Source organism: Astatotilapia calliptera, chromosome 20, assembly GCF_964374335.1.
Source record: "Astatotilapia calliptera chromosome 20, fAstCal68.1, whole genome shotgun sequence".
Classification (NCBI taxonomy): domain Eukaryota; kingdom Metazoa; phylum Chordata; class Actinopteri; order Cichliformes; family Cichlidae; genus Astatotilapia; species Astatotilapia calliptera.
This window is the reverse complement of record NC_137441.1, coordinates 18,338,406-18,360,789: the sequence shown is the minus strand read 5'-3', so window position 1 is coordinate 18,360,789 and position 22,384 is coordinate 18,338,406. Positions and strand designations below refer to the sequence as shown.

General features: G+C 42.2%; 1 protein-coding gene across 3 annotated transcripts in view; it reads left to right on the top strand.

Moving 5' to 3' along the window:
* Window positions 1–22,384, top strand: part of vps13d (vacuolar protein sorting 13 homolog D) — a 77,583-nt gene that overhangs the window by 37,431 nt on the left and 17,768 nt on the right. For 2 of the 3 annotated variants that reach the window (XM_026154742.2, XM_026154741.2), the window contains exons 30-58: window positions 276–500; window positions 587–885; window positions 2,856–2,989; window positions 3,944–4,099; window positions 5,380–5,566; window positions 6,125–6,199; window positions 6,287–6,487; window positions 6,849–6,938; window positions 8,370–8,510; window positions 8,610–8,735; window positions 9,202–9,276; window positions 10,760–10,862; window positions 11,119–11,271; window positions 11,651–11,786; window positions 11,916–11,963; window positions 12,419–12,569; window positions 12,750–12,966; window positions 13,051–13,301; window positions 13,388–13,579; window positions 13,673–13,799; window positions 13,921–14,063; window positions 14,430–14,560; window positions 14,959–15,134; window positions 16,990–17,113; window positions 17,567–17,802; window positions 17,886–17,988; window positions 18,780–18,937; window positions 19,056–19,164; window positions 19,261–19,431. In XM_026154742.2, coding sequence (XP_026010527.2) covers window positions 276–500; window positions 587–885; window positions 2,856–2,989; window positions 3,944–4,099; window positions 5,380–5,566; window positions 6,125–6,199; window positions 6,287–6,487; window positions 6,849–6,938; window positions 8,370–8,510; window positions 8,610–8,735; window positions 9,202–9,276; window positions 10,760–10,862; window positions 11,119–11,271; window positions 11,651–11,786; window positions 11,916–11,963; window positions 12,419–12,569; window positions 12,750–12,966; window positions 13,051–13,301; window positions 13,388–13,579; window positions 13,673–13,799; window positions 13,921–14,063; window positions 14,430–14,560; window positions 14,959–15,134; window positions 16,990–17,113; window positions 17,567–17,802; window positions 17,886–17,988; window positions 18,780–18,937; window positions 19,056–19,164; window positions 19,261–19,431 — 4,438 coding nt within the window. The remainder of the gene's footprint in view (window positions 1–275; window positions 501–586; window positions 886–2,855; window positions 2,990–3,943; window positions 4,100–5,379; window positions 5,567–6,124; window positions 6,200–6,286; window positions 6,488–6,848; window positions 6,939–8,369; window positions 8,511–8,609; window positions 8,736–9,201; window positions 9,277–10,759; window positions 10,863–11,118; window positions 11,272–11,650; window positions 11,787–11,915; window positions 11,964–12,418; window positions 12,570–12,749; window positions 12,967–13,050; window positions 13,302–13,387; window positions 13,580–13,672; window positions 13,800–13,920; window positions 14,064–14,429; window positions 14,561–14,958; window positions 15,135–16,989; window positions 17,114–17,566; window positions 17,803–17,885; window positions 17,989–18,779; window positions 18,938–19,055; window positions 19,165–19,260; window positions 19,432–22,384) is intronic. The other variant, XM_026154743.2, reaches the window with a different exon arrangement.

Genomic DNA, 22,384 nt, shown 5'->3' with positions numbered 1-22,384 from the left:
CAAACGTGGCACTGTGCATCATAGCCAAACTTCTCCAGAGAATTTTAAATCATTTGGTATCATTTTAGTTTGTGCACCAAGAAGAAACAGAAGCTATATGTCTTCTTTGATTTCCTAGAAACATCAGCTAAAAGTTGCAACTTGGGTTTGGTCATCTAATATTCGATGGATGAAAAACTGTGGTGGTGTTCGAGGGATTTAAATTGTTAATTTTTTTTACAGGGGAGTCTGAAACTATTCCATTTCACCCTTTTGTTTTTATTTTTCTTGCAAAGGTTCGACTTCCTTAAATCAAAGCTGCTCTTTGAGAGTCTCTCTAATGGATCCAAGTCTGTCAACCTGGTGTCTCATTCCCTGCTGGCATATGACACTCGATACACCGGGTTAAATAAAAGAGCCGGTGAAGATGATGGGGCAAGGCACAATGTATTTGATTGCATTCTCCAGGCATCCAAAACAGGCACCAACCGGGCATCCTTACAGCTTGAACTGCATTATAGGTAACACTGGAGAACATCTTTGAACTGGAAGAAGTGGACATTCTAGATAATGTTAGTCACTTACATTATGATCTCCCTTTCTACAGATCCACACGTGAGTCTTCCAGCTTCACAGTGGTCCTCAACAACCTCAGGGTCTTTCTCATCTTTGACTGGGTCCAGCTGGTACAGGACTTCCTGCAGAAGCCGACTGAGAAGATACCCAGTGATGCCAAACATCATCAGCGCTGGCCTAGTAACACTAGCACAGATTCAGGTTCCTGTACCATGGCCAGTACAATAGGAACTGTTATGCCAAAGACAGTCAAGAGTGGGGTAGTCACCAAGAGGTCCACAGTGTCGGTCACCCAGGAGCGCTGCCTTGAGATCAAGATCAACGTCACAGGTCAGACATGAAGAACAAAGAAAGAAAACTGTGTGTGCTCTTATATTGAAAAGTAGTCAAAGTGTGGTTGTTGGCACACCAAAATGTAGCTTAAACTTCAGATTACAGTGGCTACACACAGTACTGTAACTAATGCTACTAGCAGTCTAACAGGAACAAGTTTGTTGTTTTTTTTAAAGATAGTTTTATTTTTTAATGAATTCAGAAATACTTCCATTCAGCAGTTGTATTTTCACTGCATCTACAAATGAAAAGAACTGCAATGAAAAGTGATTGATTTTCCTCCACACATTATATGGAGCTAACTACTTCATAAGACTGTCCTTTAGTGCTTGTGACATATTGGGAAAAGATTGCTTGGTCTCTCACAGTCAGGGGAGAAATTATTTGAACCCCTACTGATTTTGTAAGTTTGCCCACCAGTAAAGAAATGGCCAGTCTGTCATTTCAATGATAGGTTTATTTGAACTGTGAGAGAAAAAGAAATCCAGAAAAATGCATTTTAAAAAAAGTTGTAAATTAATTTGTATTTTGAAGGAAATAAGTATTTGATCCCCCATCAATCAGCAAGATTTCTGGCTCCCATTTATATTTTATACAGGTAACAAGCTGACATTTGGAGCCTTCTCAGCTTGTTACCTGTATAAAAGACAGCTGTCCGTAGAAGCAATCAATCGACCTGCACCATGGCCAAGACCAAAGAGTTTTCCATGGATATCAGGGACAAGATTGTTGACCTACACAAGGCTGGAATGGACTACAAGACCATCACCAAGCAGCTGGGTAAGAAGGTGACAACAGTTGGTGCGATTATTCGCATATGGAAGAATCATAAAATAACTGCCAGTTTCCCTCGGTCTGGAGCTCCACACAAGATCTCACCTCGTGGAGTTTATAAAATAAGAACTGTGAGGAATCAGGCCAGAACTACTCGGAAGGCCAGAACTACTCGGAAGGAACTCCATCAAACATGGAGGTAGAAACATGCTTTGGGGTGTTTTTCTGCCAAAGGGACAGAACAACTGCATCACATCAAAGGGAGGATGGATGGGGTGATAATCACCTTCCTTTAGCCAGGGTACTGATAATGGGCCGTGGGCGGTTATTCCAGCATAACAATGATCCAAAACACACGACCAAGGCAACAAAGCATTGGCTCAAGAAGAAGCATATTAAGGTCTTGGAGTGGCCTAGTCAGTCTCCAATCCCAGAGAAAAGCTGTGGAGGGAGCTGAAGGTTAGAGTTGCCAAACATTAGCCATGAAACATCGATGAGTTGGAGAGGATCTGCAAAGAGGAGTGGGACAAAATCCCCCCTGAGGTATGTGCAAAACTTGTGTCCAACGACAAGACACGTATGACTTCTGCAGTTACCAAAACAGGTTTTGCTACGAAGTACTAAACCACGTTTTGCAAAGGGATCAAATATTTATTTCCTTCATGAAGATGCAAATTAATTTTTAACTTTTTTGAAATGCATTTTTCTGGATTTTTTGGTTATTGTCCTGTCTCTCACTGTTCAAATAAACCTGCCATTAAAATTATAGGCTGATCATTTCTTTGTTAGAGGGAAAACTTACAAAATCAGCTGTATACCCCATCTCCTTTACATGACGTGCTGTATTTCTCTCACAATCTTCATGCACAACTTAGTTGCTGTATACACTCCCATTTTAGAATGCTATGTTGTTAACAATTATTTTGCATAGTGTTAAAAAAACAGGACTTGCACATCGGGCAGTCACTGGTCAGACAACTAAAACCTTTTTTTTTTTTTTTTACATTTATAGTTTAAAAAAAAGTCACATAATAACTTAAATCTCACTGAAGAAAAATATATTTGTGTAGCATTTCATCTCCTGCATTTGTAAATTATGCCAGGGCTTAGAAATATTTTGGGTTATCCTAAAATACCTGACCTGCATATTTTACTGAGTTTGCCATTTTAAATATTTGCCATTTGATTTACAGGAACAGAGTTTGTGGTTGTGGAGGATTCGTCCTGCCTGGATACCAATGCCATCATTTTAAAGGGCACCACTGTCCTTACCTACAAACCCCGTCTGCTGGACCGACCCTTCTCTGGCAGCCTGGCAGGAATAGAGGTGACAGCTGAGACTGCTAGTTGTTGTACTGCTGCTCATTTATCACAGTTCTTTTATTCAGTTCAAAGAGATGATGTTTAAAAATTAAAACTCATTAAATGATCTAATTGTGGTATTAGTATTATGGCTCTACCAAAAAGTTCATCTGGATGTAGCGCCTTCAGTGGGAGAAGTGGGGCGACCGTGGGTCAGGGGGGTGGGAAGCGTATCTGTAACTGGAAGGTCGCCGGTTCGATCCCCGGGCTCTCTGTCCTGGTCGTTGTGTCCTTGGGCAAGACACTTTACCCTACCGCCTACTGGTGTTGGCCAGAGGGGCCGATTTTCTTGTGTCCACATTTTGGCAAATCCAACACTGAACCAGTTTCACGAAACTTAGCAAGCAGTTTGCTAACTGTAGCATGGGAGATGGGTGGTCTCGTACGGTGTCTTCCATTGAAATCTGCTGCAATGACCCGGTTACTGCGGTCACCAGATATCAACACAATTTCGATCCGCTCCTCTTGGACATGTCAATGGCTGTGAACAAAGAGAAACTTGTAAATAACTCATGAAAGAATAAAGTTACGTTGAAACCAAGCACACCATTGTTTTTCTTGTGACATTACCAATAAGTTTGATGTGTCACATGGCCCTCTTCCTATTGAAAAAGCAAAAGTTGTATCCAAGATGGCCGACTTCTAAATAGCCACCATGGTCGCCACTCATCTTGAGGAGTTTGCCCCCTCACATATACTAATGTGCCACAAATAGGACTTTAATATCACCAACCATTCCCATGTTATTACGGTTTATCCATATAAATGGCCCACCCTGTACAAATGTTCTGTTTATAAGAATGAGGAAACCAGCATTCAGCTGAAACTGCAGAAGTAACTTGGATGAGTGAGTAGGTTAGCATATGAAAACTGCTATCAACTTCAACTCCTTTGATTCTGACGAATTTTGTGACACCAGGTGTTCTCATGTCGGCTGGGCAGCGAGCAGGAAACTGCACTCTCCATCATCGACCCGGTCAATATCCAGCTGGAGCTGTGTGGGAGCCCCACATACCAAAGCAGTTCAGGTCTGTTGGACGCCTTCAATGTAGAGGACATCCCACCGCTGCTGGAGGTTAGAGGTTTACAATCAACCTATGTACAGTAAACTAAGGTTGGGAGTTACTTGCAAGTTCAACATATTTTCAAAAGAGACATAGGATAAGATATTGCATTACATTGGCAGGACGCCCCGAAGATTATTAACTCATTCACTGCCAGCCATTGGCAGTGAATGAGTTAAACCCATTGACTCATTCACTGCCATTGACGGCTATAGACGTCAATGGCAGTGAATGAGTTAAGAAAGCCTTGTTGTCCAGGCTGCCTGTTAGTGCATAGAAATGGGCAAGATTCAACTTTAATGACAATGGCTTTGGAATAATGATGACACTTGGTGATTAAAGCTGGTAACTCGAAATGCACATGAAGCTAGCTGTACTGTATTTTTGGACAATTTCCTTAATCTCAACTCAACCTTTGCTGCCTCTATGTCAATTGTCAATGGAAAATTGTATTTAGTAGTCAGTATAATCTTTTAGTGATATAAGTTTGCTTATGGTAGGATGCTGTTTGTAGTTATTTGGTAGTGACAGGATGTGTGATTTTTAGCAGGCTTGGTTCACCCCCACATCCTGGGAGCATGGGAGAGGTCGTACCTTGTTTTATTGTTTTAACGTAGCTATGTTTGCTTTAGTCTAAGTGCTTTAACTGCTGGACTTCCTCACCGTGCCATCTAGGGTGGGGGAGACTACCCTCTTTATGACCAAGGATGTACCTTTTGTGCTTTCATGTTATATGACCCTTTGATCAACACACACACACACACACACACACACACACACACACACACACACACACACACACACACACACACACACACACACACACACACACCACACACCACACACACATACGCTCAATGGAGTATAAATAAAGACCGGGGCAGTTCTCTCACTGGAGTCTCTTAGAGTGGAGGCTGCCCTTGCTAGCAAGAAGTTCTGTGTGTTTCTCTTCTCTGAGTCTTTACTGAAGAAGTGTTTTAGAACATTTTCCCTAACATCAATAAAATTTAATTCACATATCATTTCCATTCATTGTTTATATTTTTGTTAATGTTTGATAGCTTCAACTAGTAACTACATAAGTTTGTGAAAAAAATATCAGTGACGCTGAGCATGGCTGGTAAAGACTTGTCCTACGATTGAGGTTTTAGTTTTGTCATAAAATAGTTGAAGTTAGAAGACATACGTTAAAAAGAGCTTTGAAAGCAGATATGGAGTATTTCCCAGTATTTCTTCACAGAATGTAACATTATGGATTACCAAGTTAGCTTTGGATCTGATTTTCTGGCAGATTCAGTTTCCAGCTCTAGACATCCGTCTGTCCTACAACGACATACAGCTCTTCTTGGCCATCACCAAGTCTCTCCCTACTGCCAGTGCCCCACTGCCTCATGTCTCTGACACCACTGCTCCCCCCACCAAAGGAGCCAGCCCTGCACCCAAAGACATCTTCAGGCAGAAGACTGAGTCCCTTATAGGTATGCTGTACAGATTTTTAAGTCTTCATAGATCAACATAATGCATTTAAGTTTCTTGAAGACATTTCATCTGACAAGCTTCATCAGTTCTAAGGTCAAATGGAGGAGAGTCCCAGATTTTAAGCCCTATGGGAGTGTCCCCCAAGAGGGTCAAGGAGCCCCTATTGATCCTCTGCTTAATCACACTAAGCCAAGGTGAGAAAACTTGTGTGGGTCACAATCAGCCAAGGTTTTGGGTGAACCCACTGTGAAACCTAGCCCCACCCTATCATGTGATTTCCTGAGGTCAAATGGCCCAGGATGTGAGTGGGCGTTAAGACTGGAACTCTCCACCAGTTGCTATTAGAACTGAAGAAACTTCTCTGATGAGAGGTGAAACGTATTCAAGGAAACTTAAAGAAATCCACACGCTTTTCTTTTCAAGCTCCTTGGATCAGTGTGCATGTATACACATAATTTTTTACATTATTACCTCATTCCTGACTTTTTAGATTGTATTTTTAGTTGCACTGATTACTGATTATATGCTGTTATTCCTCTAAAATATGTTTCCCTCAGAGGGTCAGCTAACCCACTTAGAAGACCTTGGTTTCAGGAAGGAGGACTGCAAAACAGCCCTGATCCACTGTAAAGGTGAGTGAGACTATTAAAACTGGAAGTAGATGAAATGCTTAACAATCTGTGCAAACCTTCCTAAAAATCCAATTATTTGTCCATCAGGTCAGCTGGATCAAGCTGCAACATGGCTGCTGGAGAATGCTGAGAATATAGCAGGTCATCATCGAGCCAGGGCTAGCTCTGGGACCAGCAGCCACTCGGCTCCTTTGTCAGGAGTGGAGGTGAAGGCTGATAGCATCTGCATCTGTTTCATCGATGACTGCCTGGACTGTGACATTCCGCTGGCAGAACTAACCTTTTCCAGTAAGTCTCTCTAAATAATGGTTGTTACCAAAGACATTTAAAATTGATTAGTCAGCATCCAGTAGTTTAAGCTCAAGTGGCACATTTTAATCTTACCTCAGCAACTGCTGCTGAGCAAAGCCATTTATTAGATTCACTTAGAAGTTACTGTTCTCGTGCCCACTAACATGGGCTGCTTGTGTTCCAAATAATGTTGGACAACAAAATTGAAAGCGCTTCTTTTATGTTATTGGAGAAAATACTTTAGTATTAGAAATTTTAGACCTTAAGCATAAGATGAAACAGGTAAGCACCTTCACTAAATCCAATGAACAGCATCCACCTGTTTCTCAGCCTGATCTCAGAGTCTTTGTCATTAAAGGACTTTACGTGCTGCAGCGCATTGGTTCCATCCATGAAGGCAACGCTAGCTTCACTCTGTCTGGAGACTACTACAACAGAGAGCTGTCAGGTAATAGGATTTACTTACTGCATGTTTACACAATATGGTGAACATTCTTTGTTTCCTACATCTGTGTTTTTATGTTTATGCAGATTAATCAAAAGTAGTGTCTCAGTAGACTGTTATTTTCAGAGTTTGACAAGAGTTTTAATGGCATTGTAAAATGTATTAGGATGTTTCACAACAGAGTTCAGAACAAGGTGACCTCAATCGATCTCTCTCTAGATAGATTGAGAGAATCTATCTCTCAATCTCAGACAGAGCCTTGCCGCCAGCTAGCTATCAAGCTAGTGGGTAACAGACGTCTCCGAAAACGTCGGAGCGCTTTTGAAAATATGTGGTGTCTTGATAAACTGAACAGATACTTGAGGTTTATACAGTTACATTCTCGCCTGAAAATATGTTAAACGTTTATTTTGTGACCCAGAAAGTATAATAAGAGTAATATTAAAACTAACTAGCTGCCACCATTGTTGGAAACTGAGCTGGGCTGCGCTATGAATTCTGGGACAGAGCTGCTTCTTCTTCTTCGGGGTTTAACGGCAGCTGGCATCCTTGTACATGCAGTGCTGCCATCTTCTGTTTCAGTCCGTTATTACGCTCTTAAATCCCACTACTTATTCCTGCGTCTTTTGTGACCTTACAAAGCTTCAAACGACGCGTCGACTATTAAATCAGTCGTCGACGATTTTGATAATCGACATAATCGTGACTAGTCGACTAATCGTGGCAGCCCTAGTGTGAAACTCGTGTTTACTTATTTTACAGCCATTAGAAAAACAACGGCTCTTCATTTTCATGTTGTCAGCAGGTTTGTATAACAGAATCATGTGCACCACGATCAACAAAGTGAGTCATGTCAAGTGCAGCCCCTGTAGGCAGGCCAGGCCTCTTCTCTTGTCACTGCACACTTTGCTCACAGGGGGGGACTGAGGCCTAGTGGAGGACCCAAGAGTCCATTAGGGTGGAGTTCTAAAGGTATAGAGCTACAACCATCAAAGCTCATCCTCCTCTCTGATCTGAGAAACTCAGATTCCTTCTGGCTGCTTGTTTTAAGCAGCTCTTTAAAATGGGCACGTTACTGACAACAGAATGCTCTGAATGCAAAACCAGGATTTGTGAATTATATTGTGTAAATGAGAGAAAAACATTCATTCACCCAATCATCCATTTATCGAGGAGCAAGGGCTTGACTTTAACATTGTTCCCGAGATGAGAGAAGCGACTTCCACAGACAGTCCAACCTTATAGTAGAAAGGTATAACAGAAGAATATAGAGAGCCAAGAGTTGCTATAAACTTTGACATAATGCTAGATAAGCAGAAATAGGAGCTTCAGTTCAGGCAGTATTTAGCTCTAAAAAATAATAAGAAATTAATACTACCATGATACTGCATACTGCACAGTGTTTTGCTAAGTTGATCTCTGTCTGCGTGCCAGGCTGGGAGCCCTTTATTGAGCCCTGGCCCTGCATCCTTTCGTGGCAGCAGCAGGCCGCCGGTCGTCTCCATCCTCCACGTCTTAAGATGGGGATTCGAGCCAAGCAGAGACTGGACATCAACATCACGTCTGTCCTGCTGGGTAAGTAAGGAGGGACTTTCACACAGTGTTTCCAGTTACATTGTTAAAATTGTCCCACATGGCAGACCTGTGGCTCATGTGTATGTCTGGCCTTTTCAGAACAATACACCACCACCAAGAGCTCCTGGATAGCTGACTACTGTAATGAGGAGGACCAGCCCCCCCAGACGTCGCCCCCTATGCCCTGGATAGGCTCTTCAGTTGATCCACCCAGCTTTGGGCAAAGTAAGTTACAGCAAATCGGTAACACCTAATGGACTCTAGAGCTTTTTTTTTTTAATGCGTAAAAGAGAAAATCCAAAAACCTGAAATCGCCTGAAAATCACCTGAATGGTAAAGTGGCCGTTTCAGGTGTCATCAGCACTCAGGTGTCATTATCAGTACAATGCTAACACTGCACGACAAGCTGCATGACATCTCCAGTCTTGTAACTTTGTAAAGCTGAATGAACAGTTACATTGTGTTCTTTGAACCGTTTTTATTTGTATTGTCAGCTCAGACAGTACTATGTAAGATTGTTGCCAGGGTAAGAAAACAGAAGCCCGCCTGTTATCCTAGTTTAGAAGCTGGGTGTTGGTCGAGAGATGATTTTCAGTGCATTGCTGGTGTTCTTGTTTGAAGGATAACACTAACCCTCTTGTGTGTTCCCTCTGCATGTGTCTCTGTTTCAACTATCTGTCTCTACTATCAGGTGCGCCTCTTGCTCACCTTAGAACTAGGAGCACAGCCAGCTTGACTTGCCTCGAGCAGCAGATTCATTCCAGAGGTACAGTTCAGATTAAGCCACCCACTCAGCTTCCTCAGTAGCATCAGTACCACAGTTAGGGATTTTTTTTTAACTATTGGAGTGCTGGTGAGGTTCTTGTTTTGCATGCCTGTCTCTTTTAGGAACCACATACCCCATGTGTTTCCACTGGTACACAAAGCCAGCTTTTTCCTAAGCTCTGCAGACCTTTTGTTCTTCTGAGTAGTCTCTTTATTTCAGTACTTGTAATTCGCGTTAGTACTTGTACTAAACCTGTGAAGCTGAATTGTAGCTGACCTGATGTCAGCATCGCCATGATTTCACTGGCACCTGCTTCGTGCTGGGAATCTATTTTAGCTACTAAACCCAAACTGTTTTTGCTCAAAATTGCCACAAGTTGTTTAGAAGTGAGAACAAAATGACTTCTGTTGGATAGCCTCACTTCATCCATTGATCTGTCCATTCGTTTTCTTAACTACTTGAGCCTATCCCAGTCATAGGGCAAGAGGCAGGGTGCACCTTGGACAGGTCCCCGGTCTATTACAGAGCTAACACTGACAGGCAGAATCACATTCGCACCTGCAGGCAATTCAGAGTCACCAGTTAACCCAACACAGTGTCTTTGGACTGTGGGGAAAAGCTGTCGTAACCAAACAACACAGAACATGCAAATTTTGCAAAGCTGGCCGATGGGTTTGAATCTTCTTATCACCGCATCACAGTTTGTTGTGTGTTCCCTTATTATACTAGGCTCAGTCAGATTCTGACTAGCACCAAAATGATCGTACTCTATAAATTATGTCTGATATCAGTATTAAAAATGCCAAACTACAGACAAGAATAACCAAGAAGCCGACTTACAGCAGAGCCGCTCCATCTGTTCATTCTCTCTCACTCTCATTTCTCCTCATGTCTGTTACCTAAAGCTTTTAAATAAAAAATGTGATGTTTCCAGCTTCTAAGTGAGTATTGTTAAGTTTTTTGATACCAAGTGAAATGCAATACTTGGTGCATTTCAGTCTCTGGTTGTGGATGAACTGCTAAAACCTGTTCTGGATGTAAAACTCTCTTGCTTGCACACATCACTCCTTTTGGCCGTTGATCATTAATTGTTAATACTGTTATAGTACTCAACCATACAAACAACATGCATACAAAAAAATAGAAATGACTTGGAATGGAAAAAATGTGTCTAAATGTCTGCATTTAGAGTTCTTAACCAAAAAATAAACCCATTTAAGTCTAGCTCTATCTGCTCAGCAGCGCTACAAACATTACTGAGGGATTCAAAATAATACTGCAGTTGGTATTAGGATGAACCATTATTAGTTCTATGTGTTTTATTTATATATATTTAATTTTATTGTTATCCTTTCTGCTCCCTATTCTCATCCGTCATCCACTTAGACCTTCTTGTTCCAGTAACCCATCTGAATATCTATCTTTCTATCTGTCTGTGTATATGTATATACACAAACTCTGTTTTTAATTCTGTTTCTGTCAGATGTCAAGTTGTCTAAGAAGAGGCAGCCCTTTGTCCCCTATGCTCTACGCAACCATACTGGATGTACTATGTGGTTTGCCACTATGACTACAACACCCACCAGGTAGGTGTAACCATAACGATCTTAATGCATACAATCTGCAGAAACACCATGTTTCATAGAAATGAACTGCCAACAAGTGAACACTGACTGTACTCTGACAGTTCTGTTAATGCTGAGTGCATCAGTTTGCTAACACCACAACTTTCTCCGTTTGGGTTTAATTTGTATCTAATGACGCATGAATTTACACAGCAAAGAATTGCCTCAGCCACAAAGAATAGACAAGTACCTGAAGCTCTTTACATGTTTCCCACAGGGTAGCACTCTCCCACAGCAGTAGTGCAGACTCCATTTCTGATGTCCACAGTTCAGGATCTGATGACAGCCACAATGTGAGCCAGTGGAGAGAGGTGCTGCCTGGGGAGGAGATTCCCTTTGAGTTTGAAGCCCATGAGAAACTCCGTCATCGGTACTGCTCGGCTTCACGTTGCATCCAGTGACTCTGTTGACTGTCTTAATCTTTATTCCTCCCGGTTTGATTATTTGTGATAACACAGCAGCTTAACTGTGCTATTAATAAGCAGCTGTCTGAAATTAAGATGTTGTTAAGAAGCTGTCTACTTTGCTCAAATGATGATATGCAAGAAGAATCTGAATGATATTTGGTTAGTGTAAAGCATTTCACATTTGCCTTTTTAATCAAAAGAAAATTATCAGTACATTAACAGGGTGAATAGCAATTTGGTTGAGGTAAATGAGCTCCAACACGATGCAGCTCATATTTTTAGATGGTTCATCTCTATAGAGCTACGCACCCTTACTGTGTATCACTGCCTTTTTCAATACAGACACACTCATGAGCTGAAACTGCACCAGCTGCTGGTTCGTGTATGTGGATGGGAGCAAGTGAAGCCGGTGTCTGTGGACAAAGTGGGCATTTTCTTTCGTTATGCAGCTCCAGACAGGAGCAGCTCTTCCAACACTGTGAGCGCAACTCAAAAACAGAATTCATATTAGTAATGCTAAGGTTTTCTGCCTTCTAGGGTTGGATGTTTTTTTGTTGTTCCTTTTTTTCTCATCTTAAATATTTTTTGCTCCTTTACTTTCCCACAGGTCGGCAGCCCTATCAGCAGGACCAACATTATCCACCCACACGTTTACGTAAGTATGCCACATCTTGTTTCCAGATTAGTGAACAGCAGAGAAGGCAAGCATTTTGAAGAGACTCTAAAGCTACAGTAACAGCGTAATGCTTGTTACGCAGCAGGAAATCAGACTGTGAACAGCTCTGTCAGTCTTTAGTCTAGTCAGGTTTTTCACAGTTTTCAAATGACTGGCAACAAATAGCAGCCCAGTATAATACATGACAAAGGATGATCTAGTATAATGTACCTTGTATATTGTTGATTATGATCTAATACTACAAATAAAAAAAAAATGAAGTTCATTGGAGTTAAAAGGACAAAGAAGCTGAAGACAAACTTCGCTGCATTTGTCAAAGTAATTACAAAGGTTCTAAGCTGTTCTCAGAAGTTAAGAGACTCTGAGTGTGAAGAGATGGACGACTTTGACGTGACTGTTGCTAATAATACACCTCATACTTAATGGCTCCTCAGTTCTCTGCCCTGCCTCCTGTGAGAGTGGTCTTCTCCATCACAATGGAGGGCAGTGCCAGGAAGGTGGTCACAGTCCGCTCTGCCCTCATGGTCAAGAACCAACTGGATGTTCCTATGGAGGTCAGACTGGATAGCCCCTCCGCGCCTGACAGTAAGACGCTGCTCAATTTCCCATCTACTGTAGGGTCATTTATTTTATCAACTATCCAATCAACCACTGATTTATCCTATTTTTAATTATGTTTTATTGTATGTAGTTTGGGTTATTCTATGTTATTTTCTTGTCTTCTGTCAAATCCTTCTATTTGTGTGTGCGTGTGTGTTTTGACAGAACCAGTAGTGTTGCCTCCAATCCTGCCTGGCCAGGCCTTGGCAGTCCCCCTCCACTTGACCTCCTGGCGGCTGCAGTCTCGGCCTAAAGGCCTGGGCTTGTTCTTCTGTAAGGTTCCTATCCACTGGACCACGGTGGAGCGGCCTGGAGAGATCAGCAGCAGTAAGAGGGAGTGTCAGTCAGCAGACTTTGATGACAGCCTCAAGCTCAACTTCAGGTAGATCTGGTCAGATGTTTTTGCTCTTTCTTCTTGTCTCGCCTGCGCTCAATACCATTCTTAATGTTTCTTCCTGTCTTGCAGGTTTTGCGTGGTCATAAAAAAGGAGAACTACCCAGACCAGCAGCCTGCCAACAAATACGTTTCTGGCAGTACAAAGCAAATCTATCGACAGCCAGGGCACACGATCTACCTTCTGCCTACCATGGTGCTGGCCAATTTGCTGCCCTGTGACATCAGCTACTACATTAAAGGAATGTCCATTAAAGGCTCATTGAAGCCGGGAAAAGAGGCTGTGCTCCATGCTGCTGACACCTCACAGAACATGGAGCTGGGTGAGCATTAGCCAAACATCAGCTGGTGTTTATGTCATAAACTTGTATTCTCAGTCTCCATGTTGATGATGTGCATCGTTCTTTAGGAGTCCTGCTGGAGAACTTCCCTGTGTGTAAAGAGCTGCTGATTCCTCCGGGAACTCAGAACTATGTAGTGCGCATGCGGCTGTATGACACCAACAAACGTCTTCTTTGTCTCACCATTCGCATCATTTTACGAGCACAAGGAGCATTAAAAATCTTGATTTCTGCCCCCTACTGGCTTATCAACAAGACTGGTAATGTTTTCTGAACGCAATAGTTACTCTGATTATTAAAAGCAAACATTTTCCCGGAAGCTTCTGTTCTCTAAAGCCGGTTTTATCCCTCAGGTCTGCCATTAATTTTCCGTCAGGACAATACCAAGACTGATGCAGCAGGCCAGTTTGAGGAGCACGAGCTGGCCCGTAGCCTCAGCCCGTTACTCTTCTGCTACACCGACAAGGAACAGCCTGCCATGTAAGTGTGTGCCATAAACAACAGGGATTCCACAGTAAGCCTCAAGTTCTACCCAGCAGGTATAGAATTTGATTCCTTCATCCTTACTTTCTATTTATTTCCCCATCTATAATGATCCCAGGTGTACAATGCGGATTGGTAAAGGGATCCATCCAGATGGAATTCCTGGCTGGTGTCAAGGCTTCTCCCTGGATGGAGGAAGTGGAGTCAGAGCAGTCAAAGTGATCCAACATGGAAACAGGCCTGGCCTCATTTACAACATAGGCAAGTTGGTCTATTCACAATCGGTGTGAGCTGAATGATTGAATGATGTCCGGCAGATTTTATCATAGTGTGTTCGTGACCTCTCTGGATGATTTGCTGTCAGTACTGATGCAACAAATTCATGGTTACATTTTAGATGAGTTAATATTTTTTCTCTAATTATTTTCTTAGTATTCTCCCTCATTTTTTTGATCAGTTTTGAGTTATTTTGTGCCTTGTAAATAGTGGCCTTTTGCCCTGATTCTATAGTTCTGTGCAACAAGGATCTTTCTCCTGTTCCTAAATGTCGCCTGTTACAGCACTCTCTTCTCACTACCCCAAAATATAATGTCAGTTCATTAACTGTTCCCTGTCTCACTAACACAGGTATCAGTGTGCGCAAAGGAAAAGGACGCTATAGAGACACACACATCGTAACCTTTGCCCCACGCTACCTGCTGGACAACCGATCTACACACAAACTGGCCTTTGCTCAGAGAGAATTTGCAAGAGGAAAGGTGAAAGAAACTCTGGATAATACTTATTTTATTTTTTATTTATTTTGCACAGGTGTTTTAGAGTAGTGGCAGCTTAGAGTGATCTTTGTTTCATACTCCTCTCTATCATTCCCTGTCTACTTCTTTACTCTGACCTGCAAAGATACGATACGCAAACAGGAAAAAAAACTGTCCATATCCTGTCCCTACATAAACAAACCAAACAAACAAACCAACCAGGTTCAGCCTTGACATCCCTGTCACTCTGGACTTTTACTTTTCAGGCCCAAAGACTAAAACAGTGCTTCTTTTTGCTTTGCTGGTTGGTAACTAAGTAAATAATTAAAGATAAATAAAGTAATAAAGTGATTCCAGGGAACCAGTATTCCCATAACAACAAATATTCATGTGTGTCCTAGGGTACGGCCAACCCGGATGGTTACATCTCCACCCTGCCAGGCTCCAGCGTTGTCTTTCACTGGCCACGAAATGATTATGACCAACTGCTATGTGTGCGCTTCATGGACATCCCCAATTGCACATGGTCAGGAGGTTTTGAGGTTAACAAACCCAAGTCTTTTCATGTAAATATGAGGTGAGCTACCTACTGTATGAAGACACATTAATCTTTTAGCAAATGTCCATGTTGTCTTTCCGTGATGCCAAAGTCCCTCTAGGAGCACGTTTCCCCACTCAGCAGCCAGCTTGATGAAATTCACATGCAGTTATTTAAAGAATGTGCCATTTCTATTTATGTGTAGCGTGGCCTCTAAACAAAAAATTCAAAAGCTGGAATGATATACTACTGTGGAATTGCTATGCATATGTGTAGTCTGGATTATTTGATTTCCATGTCCCTCTCTCATCTGTGTCTGCTATGACTTGATTAGGTCAGGTCATGGCAGACAAATTCATGATAAACAGCTCCATCTGTCACTTGATGAGGGGTATCGAATGTTGCATTGAAAGCAATCTTGTTACTGGCTTTAAAAAAAATTCTCATGAATTTTGTTTCTCTAATAATCTGAGAGAATATTTTATGGATAAAATCTCTTAAATCTTGAGATCTGATTTTCACCCAGGTGTCATCCACATACCTGAGACAATGACAATGACCAGGGTAGGATAACAAAGCCCTGTTTTTCCATTCTTCCATGTACAAGTTGCCACATTGGCTGAAACTGAGGAACCCATGGTTAATTAATGGCAGGACATCTTTTAGCAGTTTTGTAGGAAGTAGTAGTTTTGTGGGGTCTAAAAGACACATTGATGGTTTGGAGGAAGTAATTACTGATGCTAACTCAGAAAGATCAATTGGAGAAAAGAGTCTAAATTAATATCAATGGTACTAAAAGTAGCTGTAGATAATATTACATCTGTGAGATGATTATGAGTAATTTTTTCTCTAATGGTTAACATTTTATTTGTGAAGAAGTTCATGAAGTCATTACTAGTTAACGTTAAAGGGATGGTTGGCTCAACAGAGCTCTGACTTTTTGTCAGCCTGGCTACAGTGCTGAAGAGAAACCTGGGGTTGTTCTTATTTTCTTCAATCAGTGAAGAATAGAAAGATGTTGTAGCTTAACGGGGGGACGCTTTTTAAAATTTAATTTTGTTTATTTATTTATTTTTATAAAGCAACACACTATTTCTCCAGGCTAAATGATGATTTTCTAAATTTGTGACACGCCATTTCCTCTCAAGCTTATGAGTCATCTGCTTTAGGCTATGTGTTTGAGAATTATACCACGGAGTCAGGTACTTCTGATTTGAGGCTCTATATTCCAGAGGAGTTACAGTATCCAGAGTCATACGTAGTGAGGATGCAAAATTACTATCCACCTCTGTTGGAGTAGTGTTCAGGTAGCTGCTCTGCTCTGTGTTGGTACAGGGCATTGAAGATGATAACAGTGGGTGGATTATATTCTTAAACTTAGTTACAGCACTTTCAGAAAGACATCTACGGGAGGAGGGATGGGGAATAGTTAGTGAATAATGAAGAGGATTTTTAATGAAAAAGTGAGTTTGGCTATGAAGAGTAGAAAAGTGGTTCGTGTAAATACCTGCACAGGTAGGAAGATGTCTCGGAAAAAAGGACAGTGGATGTTTTACTCAGATTGTTTAACACAATCTTGGAAATTGAAAGAAATGCGCTGGTATCAATTTTCAAGAACAAGGGTGGTGTGTAGAGCTGAGTGCAAGTTAGAGAGATGGTTTGCACATGGGCAACTGAGAGATGGTGGATACATAAGACAAAGAGTTTGAAGATGGAGCTGCCAGGCAGGAGGAAACCTCAGAGATGATTCACAAATGTAGTGAAGGAGGACATGAGAGGGTGATTGAGACAGAGAAGGATACTGGGGAGCAGGTGTTACAGACAGACAAACAGAAACACATTTCACAATATTTTATGTATTTATTTGATTTTATTTGTATCTTATTTTAAAAAGGGACACACTGGGGAATTGTTTCTTCCTACGGACAGAGATCACCCTCAAGGGAGCCACCTACCAGATCTCCTTTACTGACACTGACCAGCTGCCTCCTCCTTTCCGCATTGACAACACCTCTGAGGTTGGTCCTAACTGTCAGGTGCTACTGTGTTAGTCAGATAAACAACGCCTGTACTCAAAACACTGGACAACAAGTGCTTTTGTCTAACGTTCATGCACACTCTCACACATTAGGTAAACCAAGGGTTCAGTAACTTGCCCAAGGATACTTTGATGTGCTTTGTGTTAAACGACCTGCTCTACCTCCTGTAATGGATAGTATACCAGAGACAAAGGGTCTTATTATTAATTTGCAACTTGGGGGGTGTTGTTCTGAGAGGAATTCAGAATCTTTTTTTGAGATCCATAGCAGTTATGGTCTGGTTATTTGTTATTTCTTATCTTTTTGTGTCCTTCACATGCAAAAGTGTCTGGGTTGGCTTTATTATCTGTTACACGTCTTCAGTAAAAATGAAAGACAAATGGAGCATGAGGTAAATTGTTAGAATAAACTCCTTTGTTTTAATTGTTGCAGGTGCCTATTCGATTCTGGCAGCATGGTGTAGTTGACATGCAGCTGCACACTGAGGTGAAGCCAGGCGCAGTGCTAGACTACGCATGTGATGAGCCTACATTGCCCCCATGCCTCATACTCACTGTGAAGGGAGCTGGATCTTCTGAGGTCACAGCTGACATGAACTTCTTCCGAGAATACAACAAACTCTACTATGAGAACTTCATCTACATCGCAGCCACGCACACTTTCTCACAGTATGGCTGAAGGAATTAAAAAGGACATCATTTTCTTTGTTTTCCTTTTTTTTAAAGTTCAAAGGTTAATTTTGTATCTGCAGGATTGTCGAGAGACGACTTGTTGGGAAGAAGTGTTTGGTGAGCTGTGCTGAACTGGTTCTAGATGTGGACACTAAGACTCAGAGGGTCATCCTGAGGAAGAAGGTAGTATATTTGTTAGGTTATACATTGTAAAATGTAAAACAGAATGCACTGATTTACAAGTCATTTAAGATAGTAATTGATTTATTTATTAGTTATTACCTTTATTTAACCTTAAAGTCTCACTGAGATAAAATCTCTTTTTCAAGGGAGACCTGGCCAGGTTAGCAGCCATATAAACTCAAAATGTCTCAAAATGAATGCAATAGAAAAAGACAAGAGCTACAATATGACGTAGATCCACATTCCCACAACATAAGACTAATGGCCTCTCAAGAAAAACGTACAAGTCTCCTCCATCACATTGCTTGTGATAAATTTAAATCTATCAATAGATGTAGCAGCTCTACTTGGAACCCCTCCCGAATTGCTAAGCTTCTCCCCCTGGCTTTAACGAGGGCCAGCCACCCTTTGGAGAAAGCTCATCTAACATCCAAGATCTAATTCTTTCAGTCACTAGCACTTGTCTATTGGTGAGTGTAGCGACTTAGATTGACCGGTCCTTATACAACCGTGCAATGGCTTGAATCTCCAGTCATAGGTGCCCTCTTTTAAAAATGGTCACATTGCTAATATCACACTTTAAATACTACCTGGAATTGTGTTAACGCATTCATCTGTGTGCAGGCTAGCTCTCCACTACTGTGAATAAGCAGCAACCCAGCAGCAAAACTTGCCATCAACTCAAGTTTTATGCACGTGTCAGGCTGATCAGAGAGAGAGGAGAGAGGAGAGAGGAAAAAGGAAAATTATAGAAAATTCTAATCATTCTGTTTACATGGAATATTGTGCAGGAACCAGGAAAGCGTTCCCAGCTGTGGAGGATGACTGGGACTGGCATGCTTTGTCATGAAGGTTCATCTCCACCACAGAGCAAACCAGCTCAGCCACGCCCACTGGACTCCTCTCTTGTACTGGACATCGCTGGACTTGCAGCTGTTAGTGACAACAGGTTTGTTCTCTGCAGTTTAAGAATTCTCTCTCAGGAGTAATTTTCAGTAATTTAATGACCCCAGACCGTAAGCTGAGATGAACTCTGGGTGTAAGAGGTATTTCTTTACCTCTCCCAGTTTTGAGCCACTAATGCTGAGGAGGCCAGACTCACGACGCAGCACCACCCAGACATGGTACTTCAGCTCAGGCATGCTGACCTGTGGCCTGCCTCGACTGGTAGTACAGGTAGGTGCACCACCAGCTTAGCTTATTATTGTGCTTGTGTTTTTCCTTTCATGACTTTCTTCAGTTTTACACTATTCGGTGACTGGTACTCTCCAGGTGAAAGGTGGGGTTGCGGGTCTGTATGATGGAGCAGAGGTGGTTCTGGGACCAGATTCTGGACTTCTGGAGCCTAGTCTTGAGCAGCAGTTCATCAACCAGAAGATGAGGCCGGGTTCTGGGGTTCTGTCGGTCCAGGTGCTGCCAGATGGACCCACACGTGTCTTACAGGTGAAAAACCCAAAACAGGAAAGTCTAAAGAAATGACAAAAAGCTGCTCGTAAAGAATTGCTTAGACCAGGGGTCGGCAACCTGCGGCTCTTTAGTCTTTATACTGTGTATAGAGTTTGCAGTTCGTCTTGTAATCGGAAGGTTGCCAGTTCGAGCCCCGACCTGGACAGTCTCGGTTGTTGTGTTCTTGGGCAAGACACTTCACCCGTTGCCTACTGGTAGTGGTCAGAGGGCCTGGTGGCGCCAGTGTCCGGCAGTGTCTCGCCTCTGTCAGTGCGCCCCAGGGCAGCTGCGGCTACAATGTAGCTTGCCATCACCAATGTGTGGGTGGATGACTGAATGTAGTGTAAAGCGCTTTGGGGTCCTTAGGGACTAAGTAAAGCGCTATACAAATACAGGCCATTTACCATGGTGATCTTGAAAAAATATAAAATGATATTTTATTATTTTTCGTTGCTCAAAATAAGAGTCACACTCCCGGCTTCCGCGAGTGTGACTCGGGACTTTCAACCCCAGGTAGGCCAAGTATGGAGAAATGTAAGAAAAGAAAAATATCTGAAGAAAATAGAACATTTAATGATGCCTGGGCAGATTTATTTGCATTTACTTCTGACGAGGCCTGCCAGTATGCCTAAATTCGGACTTCGGATCCACATACGTATTTGAGCAGCTATTCCCCACTACGTTAAAAACAAAAACCGCTCGCGCCTCACAGATGACAGCTTACAGTCTTGCGTAAAGATGAAAGTGACTTCATACAGCCCCGATTTGCAGACGCTGTGCGCAGAGGTTCAGGAGCAAAAGCCCCATTGTAAACATACCACGGCAGACCCAACAATGTTTGCATGAACATGCTTTTTAGCATCTCTTTATTGACCACTTTTCACACACGGTTGCTGTACACATGCAGCTGGCTTTAGCTTTCCAGCACAGAGCCCGACACATAACACAACAGCAGAGAGAGCACAGACTTTAAGGTGGCAAGGCGTCATTGCGGATGATACTCAGGTGCGTCCACCTCTTCTGCAGAGGCATTGCAGGCCACGCCCCGCCATACACATTAACCATTTTTTAGCAGCATAGTGCTTTTTTCCATCCATCTATCCATCAATTCGCTTCCGCTTATCCTTTTCAGGGTCGCGGGGGGCGCTGGAGCCTATCCCAGCGAGAGGCGGGGTACACCCTGCAGGGTTCTCAAAATTTCAAAATTCCTGGTAGCCCTTCGGGCAGGGACTCTTCAGTTTTTGGTAGCCCAAAATAAATGTAAGTAGCCCGAATAAAAAAGAGAGCAATTTTTTGATTGATGTTTTGTTTCCTTTACAATATTATACATTAAAGTATAATATTGTAAAGGAAACAAAACATTAATCAAAAAATTGTTGAAAAACAAATTACAACATTGTATAAAAATTACAATCATCAACTCAAATACTTGGTTCTAATTGAACAGAAATTTCTATGAACTTGTAAGAACTGTGTAGGACATGAATCAGTCTGTGCCAGATCCTGAATTTGAAATTTCCACTGAAGTCACGGGTAAGAGACAAGTGGAACCAAGATCTAGGCCATTTGCTTTTTGAAGTTTGCAAAGACTGCTAAATTTTGCCAGTGGTAGTTCACTCTTTGCAACATAGTACGCTGTTCTAAACAGATTTTTCAGGTTTATTTTTAGTATGTTATTTGCAATTGGTGTTTGTTCTGGGAAAGATATTGCAGACTGAGCAATAATGCATTTCTTGCATTTCTCATGGGTTCTAATGGGGGCCTTTCTTAAAATGACTGGTCCCAGTAACAAAGGCGCTTGTCGACTCAGAAATCGAGAGAAAACCAACAACACACCCGGCAGAACATTATGTTATTTACACGGGTGCACATAAGTGGTCCGCATGTGCGCATTCGCTGTCAAAATAAAAGACGCGCACCAGATAAGGAGTTGCAACGCGCGTTTGCGTCCATATAAAAAGCACTGTTTTTGTCCGCTAGAGTGGGATTTTCACGGCACATTCCACACCACATCTCTGTGCGTTCATCATTTGTTTGAAGCAAGCTCACCTCCTGCAACCACTTTTCCGAGAATACGTGCTTCTTTTGTGGTTCGGACTCCTTCTGACATTTCTTTGGAGGTAGAGGAACACCAAAGTAATTGCTTAAAGGAGCTTCTTCGACATCTTTAAGAGTTTTAAACAAATGTCTGTCCTCCTCCAGAAAATCTTATGTATGCAAACACGCGTTGCAAGTTCATATCTTGTGCGCGTTTTTTTTTTTTTTTTGACAGCGAATGCGCACCTGCGGACCACTTATGTGCACCCCTGGTTATATAGCTCGTCATATTGCAGCCACAGAAATTCTTTTGTCCATGAAACCATAAAGCTGCTTGTGGTAAGCTTTTCTTTGGCTGTCACTTCTTCACCCTGACCTGTCTTATTTGGCTCAGCAGAACTAAAATATATATCCTGCTGCTTTTACACACGCACTCACATAACGCTCAGCGATTCTCTGCGCGATCAACCTCTCACATGTTTAAGCTTGCTGCGGGAGATTTCACTTGTCATGTTTGCATAGTAAGCTAACGATTAATAAGACGATGTCAGAGGAATTGGTGCACATTATCATCACTCACAGATCAGTGCTGTCGCTCTCTATACACAGTTCGCACGATTGCAAAGTGAAAGCAAAAAAACAAGCGCAAATTCAAACGCGATTTCAATATGTCACATATTGACAGTGGCTCACCGATGCCAATGACATAATTACCCAGCTACATTTCTGAAAGAATGCAAAAGCATTGACATATATTTTTCCTTCCTACAATAGCCCGACGGGCAGGGCAGAGATAGATTTTGGTAGCCCGACTGGAAAAATCGCTAGCCCCAGGACGTCGGGCTAGCGATATTGCGAGCCCTGCCCTGGACAGGTCACCAGTCTGTCACAGGGCCAACACACTGGGACAGAC